At 62.6% G+C, this 15,649-nt stretch overlaps 1 protein-coding gene across 1 annotated transcript; it reads right to left on the bottom strand.

The window, feature by feature from the left end:
* Positions 1-7,722: 7,722 nt before the first annotated feature.
* MAFA (MAF bZIP transcription factor A) lies at positions 7,723-9,945 on the bottom strand (the record flags this gene model as incomplete). Its single annotated transcript, XM_081070370.1, has 1 exon — positions 7,723-9,945. The coding sequence occupies one exon, from the start codon at positions 9,943-9,945 to the stop codon at positions 8,902-8,904; it is 1,044 nt and encodes a 347-aa protein (XP_080926496.1). The 3' UTR covers positions 7,723-8,901.
* Positions 9,946-15,649: the final 5,704 nt, after the last annotated feature.

Raw genomic sequence — 15,649 nt, 5'->3', positions numbered from 1 at the left:
CTGTCTCTCGGCACACAGCGGTCAGTGAGCCTGTCTTGACGAGTGGAAGAGACCACGATGGCTGATGGCTATGGGGCCAGCTGGACCCAAGTGGTACTTACCTCCAGCGGGCATGGAGCAGAGAATTGGCCAATGTGGGGGTTGGCTCTGGTGGCAGCAGGTGGAAAGCAGACTTCAGTCTTAGGGAGAGGCAGCAGTGGGTACGGCCTCTCGCAGACAGTGGCTCAGGGAGTCTTCCAGTGGGGCAGACAAGGGAAGGGACACAGAGGGAGGGTCTCAGGACTGCTTGAACACCCAGGCCTACCTAGAGGGAAATGGGAGCCACGGATGGGCTTAGGGGAGCAGTGGGACAGCAATGTGGGAAAGATGGCTGCAATAAGGGCAGGGACAGGGGAGCAGGAGGCAGGGCCTGGAGGGGAGCTGTTATAGGGTCAGTCTGTCTCTCCACCCTTCCTTCCTTTGTTTTCCCCTTCCAACAACATTTTATTGAGCAGCGACTCTGCTCCAGGCACTGTCATAGGCTCCAGGAAACCAGCAGTGAAGACAGGTGTCCCCGCCCTTCTGGAGCTGACATTCTGCGGTAAATAAACAAATACATTGTGTTAGTAGGCGCCAAGAACCAGAAGAAGCAAACCTGGGAGAGGAAAGGAGAGCAATGGGGGTCCCATATGGTGATACAGGTTTCTTGAAAATGGGAATGTAAGATTTCTGGAGGGCTCTGAAGAAAGGAGGGAAGGGGAAAGATGTGCGAAGGTTCTGGAGTGTGAACCCTACTTTTGGAGTGCCCCACAGCTTTCTACAGCATCCACCTACCCTTCATCCACTTGTCCATCCATCCATTCACCCACCCAATCTTCCATCCATCTACCCACTCTCTCACCCAAGCATCTACCCATTCATTCACCAACTCATTCGTCTATCCATCATCAACCCTCTATGTATCCTATCCAGCCACCATCCTCCCATCTTCCCACCCATCCTTCCACCTTCCTATTCACCCTTCCAGTTTTCTGTCTGTCCAGCCAGCCAGCTCATATTTACTGCGTGTCTTCTGTGTACCTCCGGCTGACCAGTCCTGACTCCAGGTCCCAGCTGTGTCCCCCCCACCCCACTGGTGGTCTGGACTGTGGTAGGAGCTTAGGATCTGGACCTAGCCCCTAGGCACAGATTGTGGGCTGCTTGCCCAGGACTAAAAGTCATGCTTTCCTGGATCATAATCTCGACATGGCCCTACATGCCCTGTCCACACCCTGGAGTTTCTGAACTCAGCTTAATTGAGATCCTCAAACTTGGCAGGAAGTGCCTGTTCCCTGAGAATAATCCCTGGTGTAGAGGTCTGGGTCAGGGCAGTGCAGGGACAGACCCAGACTGGAAGGGGAGGACCAGAGGCTGGGTAGCTAGCTCTGCACAGCCCCTCCACGCCTCCTCCTTCCTTGCCTCAACCCCCCCCCCACCATCAGGATCCTCAGGTGAAGCTTCTGCAAGTGGTGGCTTCCAAGAACGTGGCCAACATGTCTATGGCTGTGGATTAGGGGCACCCACTCCCCTGCAAACTCTGCCCCAGTGTTTCTGGAGAGGTACGTCCAGTTCCATGCCCCACCCCCTACACAGAGCCTCCTCTTTCAGGAAGCCTTCCCAGACTGACAAAGGACTTGCCTTTTCTCATTTGTCCCTCATAAGAACAGTGTGTGGATGTGGGGGTGGGCAGGGGGAGCAGGGTGTTGCTCCTATCCCCACTGGGCCCGTGACCTGCGTCATTCCCTCTCTGCCCTCCCTGCCACCATTTTCCCATTCCCTCCCCTGTAGCCTCATGTGTCCCACCTCCCCCTGCACCCAACTCAGGGCAGGCCATGCACCACTGCACCTGGGCACCTGCTGCTGCCTCTGCGGGGTGGGGGGCCTCCCCCTCTGCTCTCCCCTGCTCTCCTCTGCCCCCACTCTTTTCCCCTGTCTCTCCTTCCCTCTTCTCCCTCCCCCTGCTCTCCCCATCTCCTTCCAGGTTTACTTTCTCCAGTACAGCTGTCACTCTCAGACTTACTCTGTTATTTACTTATTCAATTTGCTGGCCAGCTCTCCTCCCATGTGCCACCCATGCACCAGCATGTCCCTGCAGCTCGCACCCGCCCATCCTGGAGTAACAGGTGCCAGCACTGAGCTTCCTCGAGTCCTGGGGCAACCCAGCCGGAACGTCTCACACATCTGGAAGTGCCATCTCTTGACACCCTCTGCTACTCGCACCAAAGAGTCACGTGCCCCACCCTGGTAAGGTGCAGCCCCCACCCTCAACCAAAGGAAAGGAGGAAACCCTGAGGCCTGTGGGTGCAGATCACAGCTCCCCACTGCAGCCCAGCCCATATTAGACACCCCCCTCTCTCTCCCCGTCCTGCTGCACCCCCTCCCATCCACCAGCTTCCTCCTGACAACACCCCCAGTCACTTCCTAAAGTGTGGGGTCCCCCTGAGGACAGGGAGGCTTCATCTGTATTGTGGCCCCAGGCAGTGGCGGTGGAGTTAGAGTTGAACTAAGGTGGAGGTGGGGGGCTCCTGTGATGCCCCCAAAAGAAAACCATCAGGCTGTGGCCTCTACCCCTGCCCTGTGGCTTCAGACAGAGTGCCCAGGAAATGCAAGTTCTCTGCTGGGCTCAGGGAATCTGCATTATAACAGGATTCCAGAGCCGTGCTCACTGTGCTCCTCCCAGGAGGAGGAAGACAGGCCCGCGAGCCTGGAGGCTTCCTGGAGGAGGGGATGAAGCAGGGAGAGGAGGAGGGGTGAGCGGCCCGGCGGGAGTGGGAACCGGCCAGGGTCCGGGGCACCGGGCCGGCCCCTGCCCCTCGCCCTGCCTCGTCCTGGTAGGGTCCGGATTCCGCCGGGCCTGCCGCCCCACCCCCACACTCCTCTGCCCACCCCCCTCAGTTCCCCAGCCGTGTCGCCTCCCGGCCGCGGGCTAATCGGCTGTGACAGCCCGAGCCCTCAGCAGCTGAGCGGTGTCACTGGGAATTAGGCAGGCGCTGAGCCCGCCAACAGCCAATTACTTGTCGCTGCTGCGCGGGTGCGGAGCTGAGCGCGCGTGCACGTGGTCGTGGGCACGCGAGCTGTGTGAACAGGCTCCTGTGTTGTGGGCGTGTGCGCGAGTGAGTTGGAGGGTGTGGTCGGAGTGTGGGTGCGGGGCACGTTCCCCTCCCCTCCTTTCTCTGTCCTCCGCTTCTGGAGCTGGGTACCTCACCCCCAGCCTCACCCCTCCTCTCTCACCTACCGCTGGCCCCTCCACCCCTCCTGTCCCTCGACCGGCACCTTTTCCACCTTCCTGCAGCCCCCGCCCACCCACCCCAGCTGAGGGAACCCCAACCTCCCACATCTGCTACTGCCCCCTCCTCTAGCTGCCTCCCCCATGCGGATCTGCTCTCCCTTCAGCAAACGTCCTAAAATGACCTCAGCTCACTGTGCCACTTCCTGGGCCTTTACTCTCTGGAATCACCAGGGGGCAAGTCCAGGGCCTGCCATTCCCCCTCCTCCCCTATTCAATCACCTAATTTTGGCCCTGGCTCCCCAGCCCTCCCAGGCGCAGGTCTGCGCCCTCTCCTGGGGGAGCCCTGGCCCTGCACACCCACTCTGAGTGGACGCTCTGAGTGGACATGCGGAAGCTGTCGCTTCCTTCACCTGAAAGCACCACAGTGGAACACAGCCTGCGCCAACCTACCCCTGCTGCTCAGACCTCTCCGGGAGACTCTGCCCATAATGAGTAAGGCAGCTCACCCCTCCCCTGTCCCCATCTGAGCTCACCCCCATGCTTCCCCCAGGTGTGTCCTCCTGGAGTGTTCTCCAGGTCTCTCTTCTCCCAGGCACCACCCGGCTCTCTCCCTTCGGCTCCCACCCCTCAGGCCTCCACACTGGGGTGTACCGGCTGCCCCCCACCAGAACGGGACCTCTGGCAGCGGGCTCTGTCCCTCCTAGTTCCAGCTCTAGCCCCACCTCCTAATAGCCTTTGGCACACAGCAGGCTTTGAGTGAATGAATGAGTCCCCTTGGGTGTCAGGACCATCAGGCTCTTCTCCACTTTGACCCTCCAGGGACCCTGGGACAGAGGATAGGGATGGGAGGCGTCCCTTTGGGAGCTGGGGCTGGGCTGGGCTTGAACGTGGGGTAGCAGGGACACCACGGCACCCCCTTTCCTGCGCCCCAGAAGGTCTCCCTGGCCCGTGTCTAGACTCCGACTTTACAGCCTCAGGAACTGCTTACCACGCAACTGGGCCCAAGGAGGCGATGGGGCTGGTCCTACGCCCAGCAGCAGGCAGGGCTGGGGCTGTCCCTGTCCCCCAGTTGTCTCCTCAAGTGCTGGAAGCTCCCGCTTGCCTGCTTCCAACAGCAGCTGGAGGTGAGGAGAGCCAGGTACCACTGGGTCTGGCCAAGGCCAGTTTCTTTCTGAGGCCCCCAGGCCTTGGGCCACAGAGTGCCAAGATCAAGGCCAGTGGGTGGCTTGACTCCTCCTTGGGGCCCAGGAGACGGTGTCACCCCAGGCTCCCAGCCCTGGTGGGTGGACCGGCCACTCCCCCCACGCACAGTTCCCCACAGGCCTGTCTGTAGGGCAGAACTGTCACAGACACCTGCGCTTCCAGCCCAGCCGAGCACCACACAGGCCCAGCCCAGGGCTGGTCCCAGTACCCACTGAGTGAATGAGCCCTGGACACAGAGTGCCCAGCTCAGTGCAACTGATGATAGTCCCAACTGAGGCAGGGGTTGGGGGTGGGGGGACACCCCATTTGGGCTCTCACTTGTGGCACCCAGGACCCATGTTCAGAGTTTCCCTGGGATCCTTAACAGCTGGAGGATGCGGGGAGCAGCTGTGCTGTGTACATGTGTTTGGGGGGCGGGTGGGGGGACCCTTGCAGATGTGGAAGGTGAGGCCTAGCTGCTGCTCTGTGTGTGTGTAGCAGCCTGGAATGAGGCCGCCCCCAGGGCCGCTGGAGCTGGAGCTGGGCAGCTGGTGAGGAGTGCCCGAGCCCAATCCTTGGAATTCCAGGGGCACTGAGGACAGCTGTGAGGAGTCAGGCCATGGGAGTGACCTCTGTCTTGGGCAGGCCATTGTGGCAGGGCCGTTGTGGGGCAGCGGTGCTGGGGAACCAGTCGAATGCACACATGTCCAGTGTGCGTGGAGTGTGCACATGTCAAGTGTGTGAGAACGGCCCTGTCCCCTCCCAGGCCCACCCATCACAGTATCACAGGTCCACACATGTGGCCCCCTAAGCCTCTCCTGCCACTCTGGGAGGAGAGTGCTGCGGGGAGGATGGTTCCCAGGAACACGAGGTCTTCCTGCCACCCTCCAGGGCACCCCAACCACCATGTACTATGCAAACCCCAACCCTCCCGGCCTTCTTCCCTCCCAGGCTCCCCGCAGTCTGACCAGCTCTCTTCCTCGGCATTTTGTCTACTTCCTCGGGAGCCAGGGCTGTTATTTGGTCCCTGCTGTGCTCTCCCGCTGGGCCCCACGAAGAGAAGGGACTCAGACTGAATAAAATGACAACGAAATGAATGAATGATTTCCCGCAAGGCAATGGTGGGGTGGGGGTGGTGCAGGGAGGGGAAGGCCCAGGGTGATTGGGGGCCCCACAGCCAATTCTGTTGGCAAGACGGGTCCCGGGCCTCCTTAGAGAGGGCACAGGATGGACCAGGTGGGCTGACAGGGCCCGAGGTGCAGGGGCAGGGGGAGGGGGAGAGGAATAGCTCCTGCTGGTCGTGAAGGAGGCAAGGGAGTCACCACAGCCCCCTGAATATCCAGGCAGACGGCGTCAGCCACCCTTCCCAGGGTGGGCACCGGGCTCAGGGACTTGGGTGCTCGTGGGAGGCTCTTCTTCCAGCTTGGACACTGTGGTCATGCCCGCCCCAGGCCCAGGGCTCCCTCAGACCTGTGATGAGGTGGCTCCTAGCTGGGCATCTCAGTGCTGCCTCTGCCAGAACACACCTGCACGGACTGGAGTGTGCACGCGCGCGCGCACACACACAGGCAGACGCAGACCACTGCACCCCAGCACTTATCTGTCCACACTCCTGAGCTCTGCTTGGTCCCGTCCCCCAGGCCCTATGAGTGCCAAGGCCTCCAATTCTCACACAGCCCTCCCCCCCCCAAGCCTCCCTCCCCACAATCCTCCCTCCCTGCCCCCAGCCTGGCTGCACCGGTGTCTCCCCTGGGAGGCCTGGCAGGGTGGGGCTGGCCACAGCGGAGGTGACTGCACCCCCCACCCCCCGGCACCAGTGCGCCCGCCCCGGGGCTGCGGCCTCACTCTGCTCTCCTGGCCTGGGGGACACCGGAGGTGCTACGCACAATCGGCTGTTCTGTTGCGAGTCGGTGGATCCCCGAATGCTTTTGGAAAAGATCTGTTTCTAAACACACAAAACCCGTTCCTCCTGCCTGCCGTGATACTCTCACGTTTTCCACGTCCGTTTATCTGCTCCGTGTTATCCTAGGGGAAAGCGGGTGAAGGAGGGAATGGGGTGGGAGGAAGGAGAGAGGAAAAAGAAAGAAGGAAGGAAGAGAGAAAAGAGAGACTAGCAGAGGAAAGTGGAATCAAGCCCAGCGCCCGCGGAGAACTGTGCGGCTCCTTCTCCACCGCTCCTGGCCTCTGACCCGTTTTCTCTGCCAGGAGGAAGGCTCCCAAGTGGCCCCGCAGGTGGCAACAGTGAAAACTAAGGTGTCCTCGTCAAACATAAGCCAGTGGACCTGCCATGCACACGCCTAGGCTCCGGGCCCTCCGTGGCGAGAGACGGCTGCTGTGCAAGGACGCCGAGGCCGGTGACATCCTTCGGTCTGAGCTGGCAGGAGAAGGGGGTGGGTTCCGTCCTGGGTTGGCTTGGACCTGCTGGGCCTGGCTCCTTCTGGTCACCCTGCGGCCTCCCTATTTAATCCCTTTCACTCACTCTACCCCCCACACACACCTCTCAGCACCATCGTGCTCCCCTCCTGGCGGCTGGAGGTGTCTGAGCCCTTGGGCTTGCCGATTTCGCTCAAAACTTCCTGCTCTGAGTTTAAAGCAAAGGCGGAGCAGCAGCCTCACCTTTTCTCTGGGTCTCTCAGGTTGAAACAATAAAACAAACTCGCCATGCACTCACAGAACGTGGCTGTCCCAGACAGAAAGCTGGCAGCCCTCTCCCCGGGAAGCTCTTCTCCCCAAGAAGGCCCAACCACGGAGCTTCGCCGAATCTGTCCGGTAGTGAAGGGAGACAGTCCGCCAAGTACTGCCACTGCCAGGCCCATGTAGGGTGGTGAAATATTTAGAGGTTCTGTCCCATCCCCGGTGCCCCAGCAGTCCAGGCCTTGGCTCTTCAGGGGACCTCCAGGAGACAGAGGCCAGGCCACCACTTCAGGTGGGAGACCGAGGGCTGAAAAGATCTGGGGACAATGCCTGCCACCAGGATGCCATGGTCTGCACAGGGCATCACCACCAAGGACTGCCTCATCCCGCCTTAGAGGTGGCCGGGGCCACCCCAGAGCTGCCCTCCTGCACACCAGGCAGCCCTGAGGGGAAGGTGCGTGCAGGTGCCTGCTGGGTGGGGCCAGCTGACTGACAGCGGTGCTCTTTACAACTCTGGTCAGTTTCTCCTACTGCCCGGGGTTGGCCCAGAGCTAAGGCAGGACCCAGGTCAGGGTCCTAGTTTCCTTCTAACTGGGGAAAAATATAGCAAAAACGAAAGCCACAGAAAAACCAGCCAGGCTCCAGTGACATTTGGATCCAAACGGATTTATTTGTGTGTTTTTTTGTTTTTTCTCCTTTCCTCAGTTTTGTAGCAAATGAAAACAGAACCCAACAAAACCCAACAACACAACAAAACTTTAAACGGTCGCACGAGCGTCCTACTCGAAGCGCTCAGCAGGAACAGGGGCTCCGGGAGCCAGAACAGTGGGAGTCCTGGGCCGGGCAGGCCGGCAGGGGCCAGAGCTCCGGCCTCTCCACCCTCTCCCCTGCTAGTCCAAAAAGCATCAGGCTTTTTAAAAAAAGATTTCACAAACAAAACGAAACACAACTTAAATTAAAATAAATACATTTTCTTCACCCGCCCCCATGCTAGGAGGTTCAAGCCAAAACCTCCTCTTAAATTTTTTTTTTCTGCCACAAACACTGTGCATTACTTTTTTATTTCTTTCACTTCTCTTCAAGGTTAAAATAAGATATATTTCCCCGGGGGTCATAAATACGATCTGGTGCATAGAGAAATAGCAGCGCGGGAGTCCAGGCCAACCCCACCCCCCTCCCCCCCTCGAGTACAGTTGGGCAGCAGGTCTGAACACAACCTCAAGTCCTGGGAACGCGGGAACAGGGTGGGGGCAGGCGGGCAGGCAGGGGCCGGGACCCTCCGAGCAAGTGACACATGCTGGGACACGCGGACGTCCGAGGGTGACCTCGGCGGGAAGGAAAGAGCGTCTTCCAGGGCTTTCTTTTCTAATCACCGAGCGAAATAAATATAAATACTTAAAAAATAAGGCGGCTTTTAAAAGGAGTAAAAAAGGGGCAAGGAAGAGAGGCGAAAGAAAGACAAAAGACGGAAGGGTCGGCGGGGCTGCCGGGAGGGGACCGCGCCCCCTGGGCGGGCAGGACGGCATCTGGGCGCTGACGGCGCGCGGCACACGTACACGTGGACGCCAAAGTTCCGCCCGGCGCGACTTTCCTGGAAATCACCGCGCCAGGTGCGCGGAGGAGTTGCGACCCCACACGTGCTCGGCGCCGGCCTGCGAGTAAGAGGGCCGCGCCGCACGGAGGCGCCTCGGGTCCCGCGCCTGCGGACCTGGAGCGGGACGTGCGGGGCGCAGCCCGGCCGGAGGAGGCGGAGTTGGACCCGGACGGCCTCGCGTCCTCGTGCCGGGCCGCGGAGTCCGAACCGCTTCCCGGCGGCGGCGCGGGCTCGGGTCTCGAGCTCACAGGTAGAAGTCGGGAGCGCCCTTGGCCCCGCCGGGGCCGGCCTGCGGCGGCGAGGACTCCCGCGGGAAGCCAGCCCCGCCCGTGCCCCCGGGGCCACCGCGGCCCGCCAGCTTCTCGTATTTCTCCTTATACAGGTCCCGCTCCTTGGCCAGGCGCCCCACCTCCAGCTTCAGCTGCTCCACCTGGCTCTGGAGCTGGCACTTCTCGCTCTCCAGAATGTGCCGCTGCTGCACCCGCTTGAAGCGGCACGACTGCGCGTAGCCGCGGTTCTTGAGCGTGCGCCGCTTCTGCTTCAGCCGGATGACCTCCTCCTTGCTAAAGCCGCGAAGCTGCCGGTTCAGCTCTCGCACCGACATGGACACCAGCTGGTCGTCGGAGAAGCGCTCCTCCAGGCGCACGTGGTGGCCCGCGCCGCTGTGGCCCGCGCCGCCGTGGTGGTGGTGGTGGTGGTGGTGGTGGTGGTGAGCGCCATGGTGTGCGCCGTGGTGGTGGCCGGGGCCCACGTCGTCCGCACCGCCGCCGCCCGCGAAGCCCTGGCCCCGGAAGGCCTCGTAGGCCGCGGCGGCCGCCGGGTGGTGCGCGCCGTGGTGCGCGCCGTGGTGGCCGCTGCCGATGAGCGCCTCCACCGCGTCCTCCGGCGTCAGGTTCAGCGCCTCCGGGTTCAGGGGGTGCTGGTAGCCGCTCATCCAGTACAGATCCTCCAGCGCCGGCTTCCCCGGGGCGCCCCCGACGGCGCCGGGGCCCCCGCTCGCCGGCCCCGGGACGCCCCCGCCCTGCGCCGCGCCGCCGCCCCCGGCGCCAGCGCCGCCAGTCCCGGTGCCGGGGCTGGGCGCGCAGAAGCTGGGCGAGGAGGGCACGGAGGAGCAGGGCGTGCTGAGCGGCGTCGACGACAGCGAGCCGGGAGGCAGGCGGTGGCAGAAGCGCTCAGCCTCGGGTGGCTCCTTCTTCACCTCGAACTTCATCAGGTCGAAGTCGTTCACGTACTCGATGGCCAGCGGGCTACTGGGCAGCTCGGCGCCCATCGCCAGCTCCGTGGCCATCGCCCGGGGCCCCGGCCCCGCTGCCGCGCCCGGTTGCGCCCCGACGGAAGGCGTGGGGGGGGAGCCGCGGGCCTCTCCCCCCCCTTCGATTCCCACGGGCGTCGGGTCCCGGTGGGGTGGTTGCGGCTGGAGCGGGGACCGATCCGGTGCCGCCGCGTAGAAACGCGCAGGGAAAAGTTTCGCGCAGTCAACTCCGGGGCGACCGCTGGGGACGCCGCCGGCCCGGCCTCTCGGGCGGCCTCAGGCCGCTCCCTGGAGGGCGCAGGCCAGCCGCACTTCCCTGTCCGAACGCCAGCGCCCGGGCAGGTGGCCGGGCGGGTGGCGGTGCAGCCGCAGCCTCCGGCTGCTGGGGTTCCCCGCCCTCCGCCCGCGAGCCGCCGGCCCCGCCTCCACGGCAGAGCGCCGCGCGGGTCTCTCCCCTTTATAGAGCCGGATACGGAGGCCCGCCTCCCAGGGAGGGACGTGCGTCCCTGGACCAATCGGAGCCCCAGACCCGCCGCCCTTATTTGCCTATCCCCATGGCAACCTGGAGCCCAGCTGTCAATCTCCAGCGGGGAACAGCTGTGGGAAGGGGTAGTGACCCGCCGCCGGGGAAGAGGAGGGGGCAGGGCCCTCTGGTGGCCGCCGCGGGGGACTGCACCCGCAGAGGACATGGGGGGCGCGAGGGCGCGAGGCAGAGAAGGGAGCCGGGACCGGTTTGCGGCCTCTGGGGCCTCGCGCCCGCTACGGGGCAGCCGGAGAGTCTCCGAGAACAGAGGGCTCCCCTCGGTGCCTCGGTCCCCCCGCCGCCTCGTTGGCCGTGAACCCGCAGCCCTTCCTCGACTGGCGGGGAGGCCGCGTCCAGCCCGCTAGCGTGGCGGCGCCGGGACCTTCCGGCCTCCTGACACGGTGACACTGCGGCCCGGCGGGCGCTGCGCGGGGCACGCCGGTTATTTTTAGCGCGTGGTTCAGGAGGGTTCAGGAATTCAGTCAACAAAGTTGCTGGCACCTCTGTGCGGCGGGATGCACTCGGGACGGCGGGGCTCCAAGGGGCGCGGGGGGGATGGAGGAGTGGGGGCGCAGGGGCCGGGGGCGGCACGCGGCGCGGGCTCGGCTCCGGAATTGGGGATCCCCGGCCCCAGCTGCCCACCCGCCCTGGCGGGGCTTTGGGGCACGGTGCTGGGTCGGGTGGGCATGGGTGACGGAGGTGAAAGCTCCAGCACGAGGAGAAGACGCGAGGGACAGGGCCTCACTGGCCGAAGGTGAATCCGGTTGTCCAGGGTCGGTGACTGGGCAAAGGGCTGTGGGGCTGTGGGTGCCAGGAGCAAGGGAGAAGTCCCTGACATCGCCTCTCAGGGGTCAACGGGCATGGGAGGGGCCACCCGCGCTGCGGCCTGACCCAGAGCGCCCCCCCAATTCTCTGTACTGCGGTTACATAACTTTTACAATCTAAAAATTCAATATTAAATGTAACCGTTTGTGCACAGGAAAAAAGGTCTGGAAAGATGTGGGCAGTGTCACCAGGGGCAGCCTAGACACTTGCTGGGGGCATTTAGCTCCCAGGGCTTGTACCTTGTTCCAGCTCGAGTATCCATAATAAAAAATGTCGTACAATTGGGAGTGAAATCTCACTTCCTAAGATGTCATGGGGTGGCCTGGCTGCCCTGTGCCAGGTGGGCACCCCATTCCCCTTCCCCCTCACCCCATCCTACAGGCTGGGCAAGGACTCCCCTGTCAGGCAGGGCTAGGCAAAGCGTGGGGACCCCCCCAACAGGGATGGCCCAGCAAGTGGCAGAACCCAGGCCCCAGGCCAGGTGCTTGGACTCCAGGATGCATTGCAGGGTTTGGGGTTCCCTTTGAAGCCTCCCATGTCCAGAGGCGCTCCCCCAGGAGTGAAGCTGCAGTGTGAGCTGGTGGTGCGGCTGCCTGTCTGACAGGGAGAGTGCCTGCGCTGGACTGCTGTGCCTCATCTCTGCCCCTCACGCCACTGGACCAGGCAGGGGTTTGGTCCCAAGCCCAGGAGGACCCTGGCATGGAGGAGCCCAACACCAGGGGTCAATGTGGGCTTCCTCACAGCTCCTGGCCTCAGGCCAAGGGGCATGGACCCATGGCCATGCCCGGGCTCTGTGGCACCCTGGTCGGCCCAAGCGTCTCCGCTGTCCCGAGAAGCGCAAGGAGGCAGCTGAGGCCAGGGTGGCCCTTGCACATCAGCCCTGATGCCCTGCGCCGCCCCGCCTACCCTGAGCCTCCTCCAGGCTCACACTCAGCTACCACTGAGACAGTTTCCCCACATCTGGCCCCAAAATGGGATGTGCAAGGACGTTGGGCCCTGCGCCAGCCCAGGGCCAGCCACCCCTTCATTCGCTCACACACACACATTCAATTACCTTGCACATATCACTTATTTCCTCACCCATTCATTCATTATCCACTAGGAGAGAGAGCTAGCCGTGCGAGGCGGCTGTACTCAGAACTGGGGGGAGGCACAGGAACATTTGGAACCCAAGTCTCCCCCACCCGAGAGCAACCCGGAAGGAAAGGGCTGCCAGAGGCTGAGCTGGGCACCCACATCCACTACTGGCTTAGGCACCAGGCAAACTCCCCTGGCCCTGGACTTGGCCTCAGGTTGGACTGGCTTTCTAGAAGTTCTCTGGGCCAACAGGCCTGCCCTCAGCTCTTGGCCCCCTCAAGCCTGGGAGCGGGAGACCCTGCAGAGGCCCACGGCCCTCCCGGGCTCTTGCTGGCTTCTCCGTCCACCCCCTGGCCTCCACGTACTTGGTCCTGCCTGTCAAGTTCCAGCCAGCCAGGATGGAAAAGAGGCCATCAGCCCCTGTACACAGGTTCCTGAGGGCGTGCCCATCCAGCTGCCCAGCGGGCTCCTGCGGGTGGGTGTGACAGACTGGCCCAGCCCTGGGAAGGTGCTGGCCTCGGTGGTGGGGGTGGGGCTATTAGGAGGCACCTAGCTGGATGCGGGGAACAGAGGCTGGGAGGGCTCAGGTCCTCCTCCTGTCTGCCAGGAGTGGCCGGTAGAAGTGCCACAGCAAAAGCAAACAGGTGTCACAATGGCCCGCGGGGCAAGGCTGTCCTGTCCCTCCCTCAGTAGTCAGTTTTGTGGCCGGGAGGGGAACACACCAACTCCCAGAAAGGGCTCTTCCTTCTGATACAGCAGCACCACACTCCTAGAGCCTCTCACACCCATCAATCAGCCGTGGGACCCACAGAATTCCACAGGGACCACTCATGTGGCTCATCATTAAACCTACCCTACAAATCTCGATTGAGCACCTACTATGCGCCAGGCTGCCTGCCCCAGGGGCACCTTCCACCAGTAAGGTTTTCCAGGGATCCCTGATGGAAAACAAGCCTGCGGAAGCTTGATGGTATAATGCAGCATTTCAGGACAGTCGGGCTTTGTGGCAGAGGGTTCGTTCTGGGCGTGCAGAATGACTGGTCTCTGACCCCGACAGCTGGGAGGATTGGGAGGACACGCTGAAGGGGCCTGGTCTGATGTGGGGAGGGATCAGGAGCTCGGGTGGCCCTGCTGAGGTGGGACCCACTGTGCGGCCCGACGGCCACCTCTGCTGGGAGCCCTCAGCTTAGTGCTCGTGGCTCTCTGCAGTTGTGCGTCTGTCCTGTTGCAGGGCACACAGGTTTTCAGATCCCCACTGTCCACGCTCCATCAGAAAGTCCTTGTGCCCAAGAACCAGTGCAGGAGGTGTGGACAAGTTGTGTTCGTCCCTCGGAGGCAGCTCCTGAGCTGGGCGAGTGGCCACTTGTGGGCCCCCTGCATGGAAGTTAGGAGGTGAAGCCGCACTTCTTGGGGCAGCAGGGCAGTGCTCAAGGCCTCTCCGAGGCTGGCATTTCCTCCTGGGCTCAGTGGCCACAGGCCTGGCGCCCGCCCCACTTGGGAAGCTCCGTTGCCCTCAAAATGAGGAGCCCGCTGTAATGCCAGCATCATTCTGGGGATGTGCACTCGGCAGCTGCCTCCTTGGGGAGGGGCTCCAATGCCACTGGCCCCTCCCCAGTCCGTGCCTCCTGCATACCCACACCGGGACGTTATTTGCTCACCCTTGCCCATTGCTCCTCACCTCTGACACCAAACGCCCCAAACGTGCCCCAAGACCTGCCAGCTTGGAGCTCGGATAGTGGACCATGCTCCGGGTCTCCCGCAAATGAAGCTCACCCCTCCCCTCCAACCTTGAGGGTCTGCAAAGGCCCCTCCTCCCCGCTGCAGGCTCTCAGCCCACGTGGTCCACTCTGCTGGTCACATGACTTCGGGTCTCATCTAGCCAGCTGGCCTTCCCTGCCCAGGCCACCTGCAGTGGCAGGAGAGCCAGAGTGAGGACATCTCACTGCACCTGGCCACTGCCCTCACATGAGGCTCGCTGTCCTTGAGAAGCGGTGTCACCTGCCGCAAGGGCAGGCCATGGGAGGGCACAAGCCCAGCTAGAGTGGTAGGATCCAGAGGAGGGAAGGTGACCCTTCCTGGGCGGGGAGTGTGGTTCTGGCACAGGCCTGAGGCACCCCACTTTGTCTGGACTGGGGGTGATCTGGACCTTCATCCTTGAGGATCTATTGGCCTGTCCCTTGGCATGAGAACCAAGTGACCAATGGGCACCCTTAGCTTAGAGGAATGGCTCCCTCCTCCCACCTGGGAATATGAATGAGGCTGAGCCGGTCCCCAAATGGGTAACAGGGAATGGGGTGGGGCAAGACTGGGCCCAGAAGCACAGGGCAGCCATCAGCCCAGCATCTCTGGCTTCCAGAGCACCCAGTCTTTCTGGAGCCTTCCATGCTGGCCTCTGGCTGTCAGACTGGCTGCTTCCAGGCGATGGGCTACAGCGTGGGGCACTGGGTCCCACTCCCTCTGCCACCAAGTGGTGTGGGGGCCTCCGTCTGCATCCTGGAAGCCGAGCTGCCACAGTTCAGATCAGGCCCAACCAACAACCGCGTCTGTCTGTCCATCGCAGCACAGGAGGGAGAATTTATACTAAGCCCTTCCATTGCCAAGCTTTGCCCTTTGTGGAGAGCTCACAGAGGGTGTCGAGAGGTCCCTAGGGGAGGAGGCAAGAGGCTGGGGTGGTCCTGCAGCCCTCCCTTGTCAGCGCTTAGCCTGGGGTTTGTGGTTCACACTGTGCCCACCTGCCCCACCTCCAAGGGCCTGGGCCAAAGCTGGCACAGAGGGACCCAAGGGGTCGCGAGCCGAGGACACGTGGCCTGCATGTGTCGGGCCAGAGTAGCCCCGGGGCCAGGCAGGGGAAGGGAGCTGCCCACAGGGAACCCTCAGTTTACTGACTAGCGGGGAGGGCCCCTTCTTCTGCCCGTCTAACTCCAGATCCCACCATCCTGCTGCACTGGCTGCAGGCGGCCCAGTGTGGGGTCCTGGGCAGTGGCCCCAGCAACAATCACCAAATGACCAGAAACTTGTGCGCTGCTTGATGGAAAGCGAGTCGTCACAGACACATGAATCCGCCTTAGCTCTAGTCACCTTTGGGGCTGGTATCGAGATACCCCATCCCACAGACAGGGCCTGGTGGACGCAGGACCCCTAGACCCTCGTGTGGCTTCGTGGGCGTGCAGTGTCCACCCCACCTGAACACAGGCTGAGCTGAGGCACCTGAGTCCTCTTGCTTCGGCCAGTTCTGCCCCTTCGACCCAGGCCCAGAAGGGCTGGCAGAGGACAAGCAGCCATGCAGCAGGCCAGGCCGGGAGCAAGAGGGCCTAC

The sequence above is a fragment of the Rhinolophus hipposideros genome (assembly GCF_964194185.1).
Source record: "Rhinolophus hipposideros genome assembly, chromosome: 13".
Classification (NCBI taxonomy): domain Eukaryota; kingdom Metazoa; phylum Chordata; class Mammalia; order Chiroptera; family Rhinolophidae; genus Rhinolophus; species Rhinolophus hipposideros.
The sequence above is the reverse complement of the archived record's forward strand: the minus strand, read 5'-3'. Positions and strand labels throughout refer to the sequence as shown.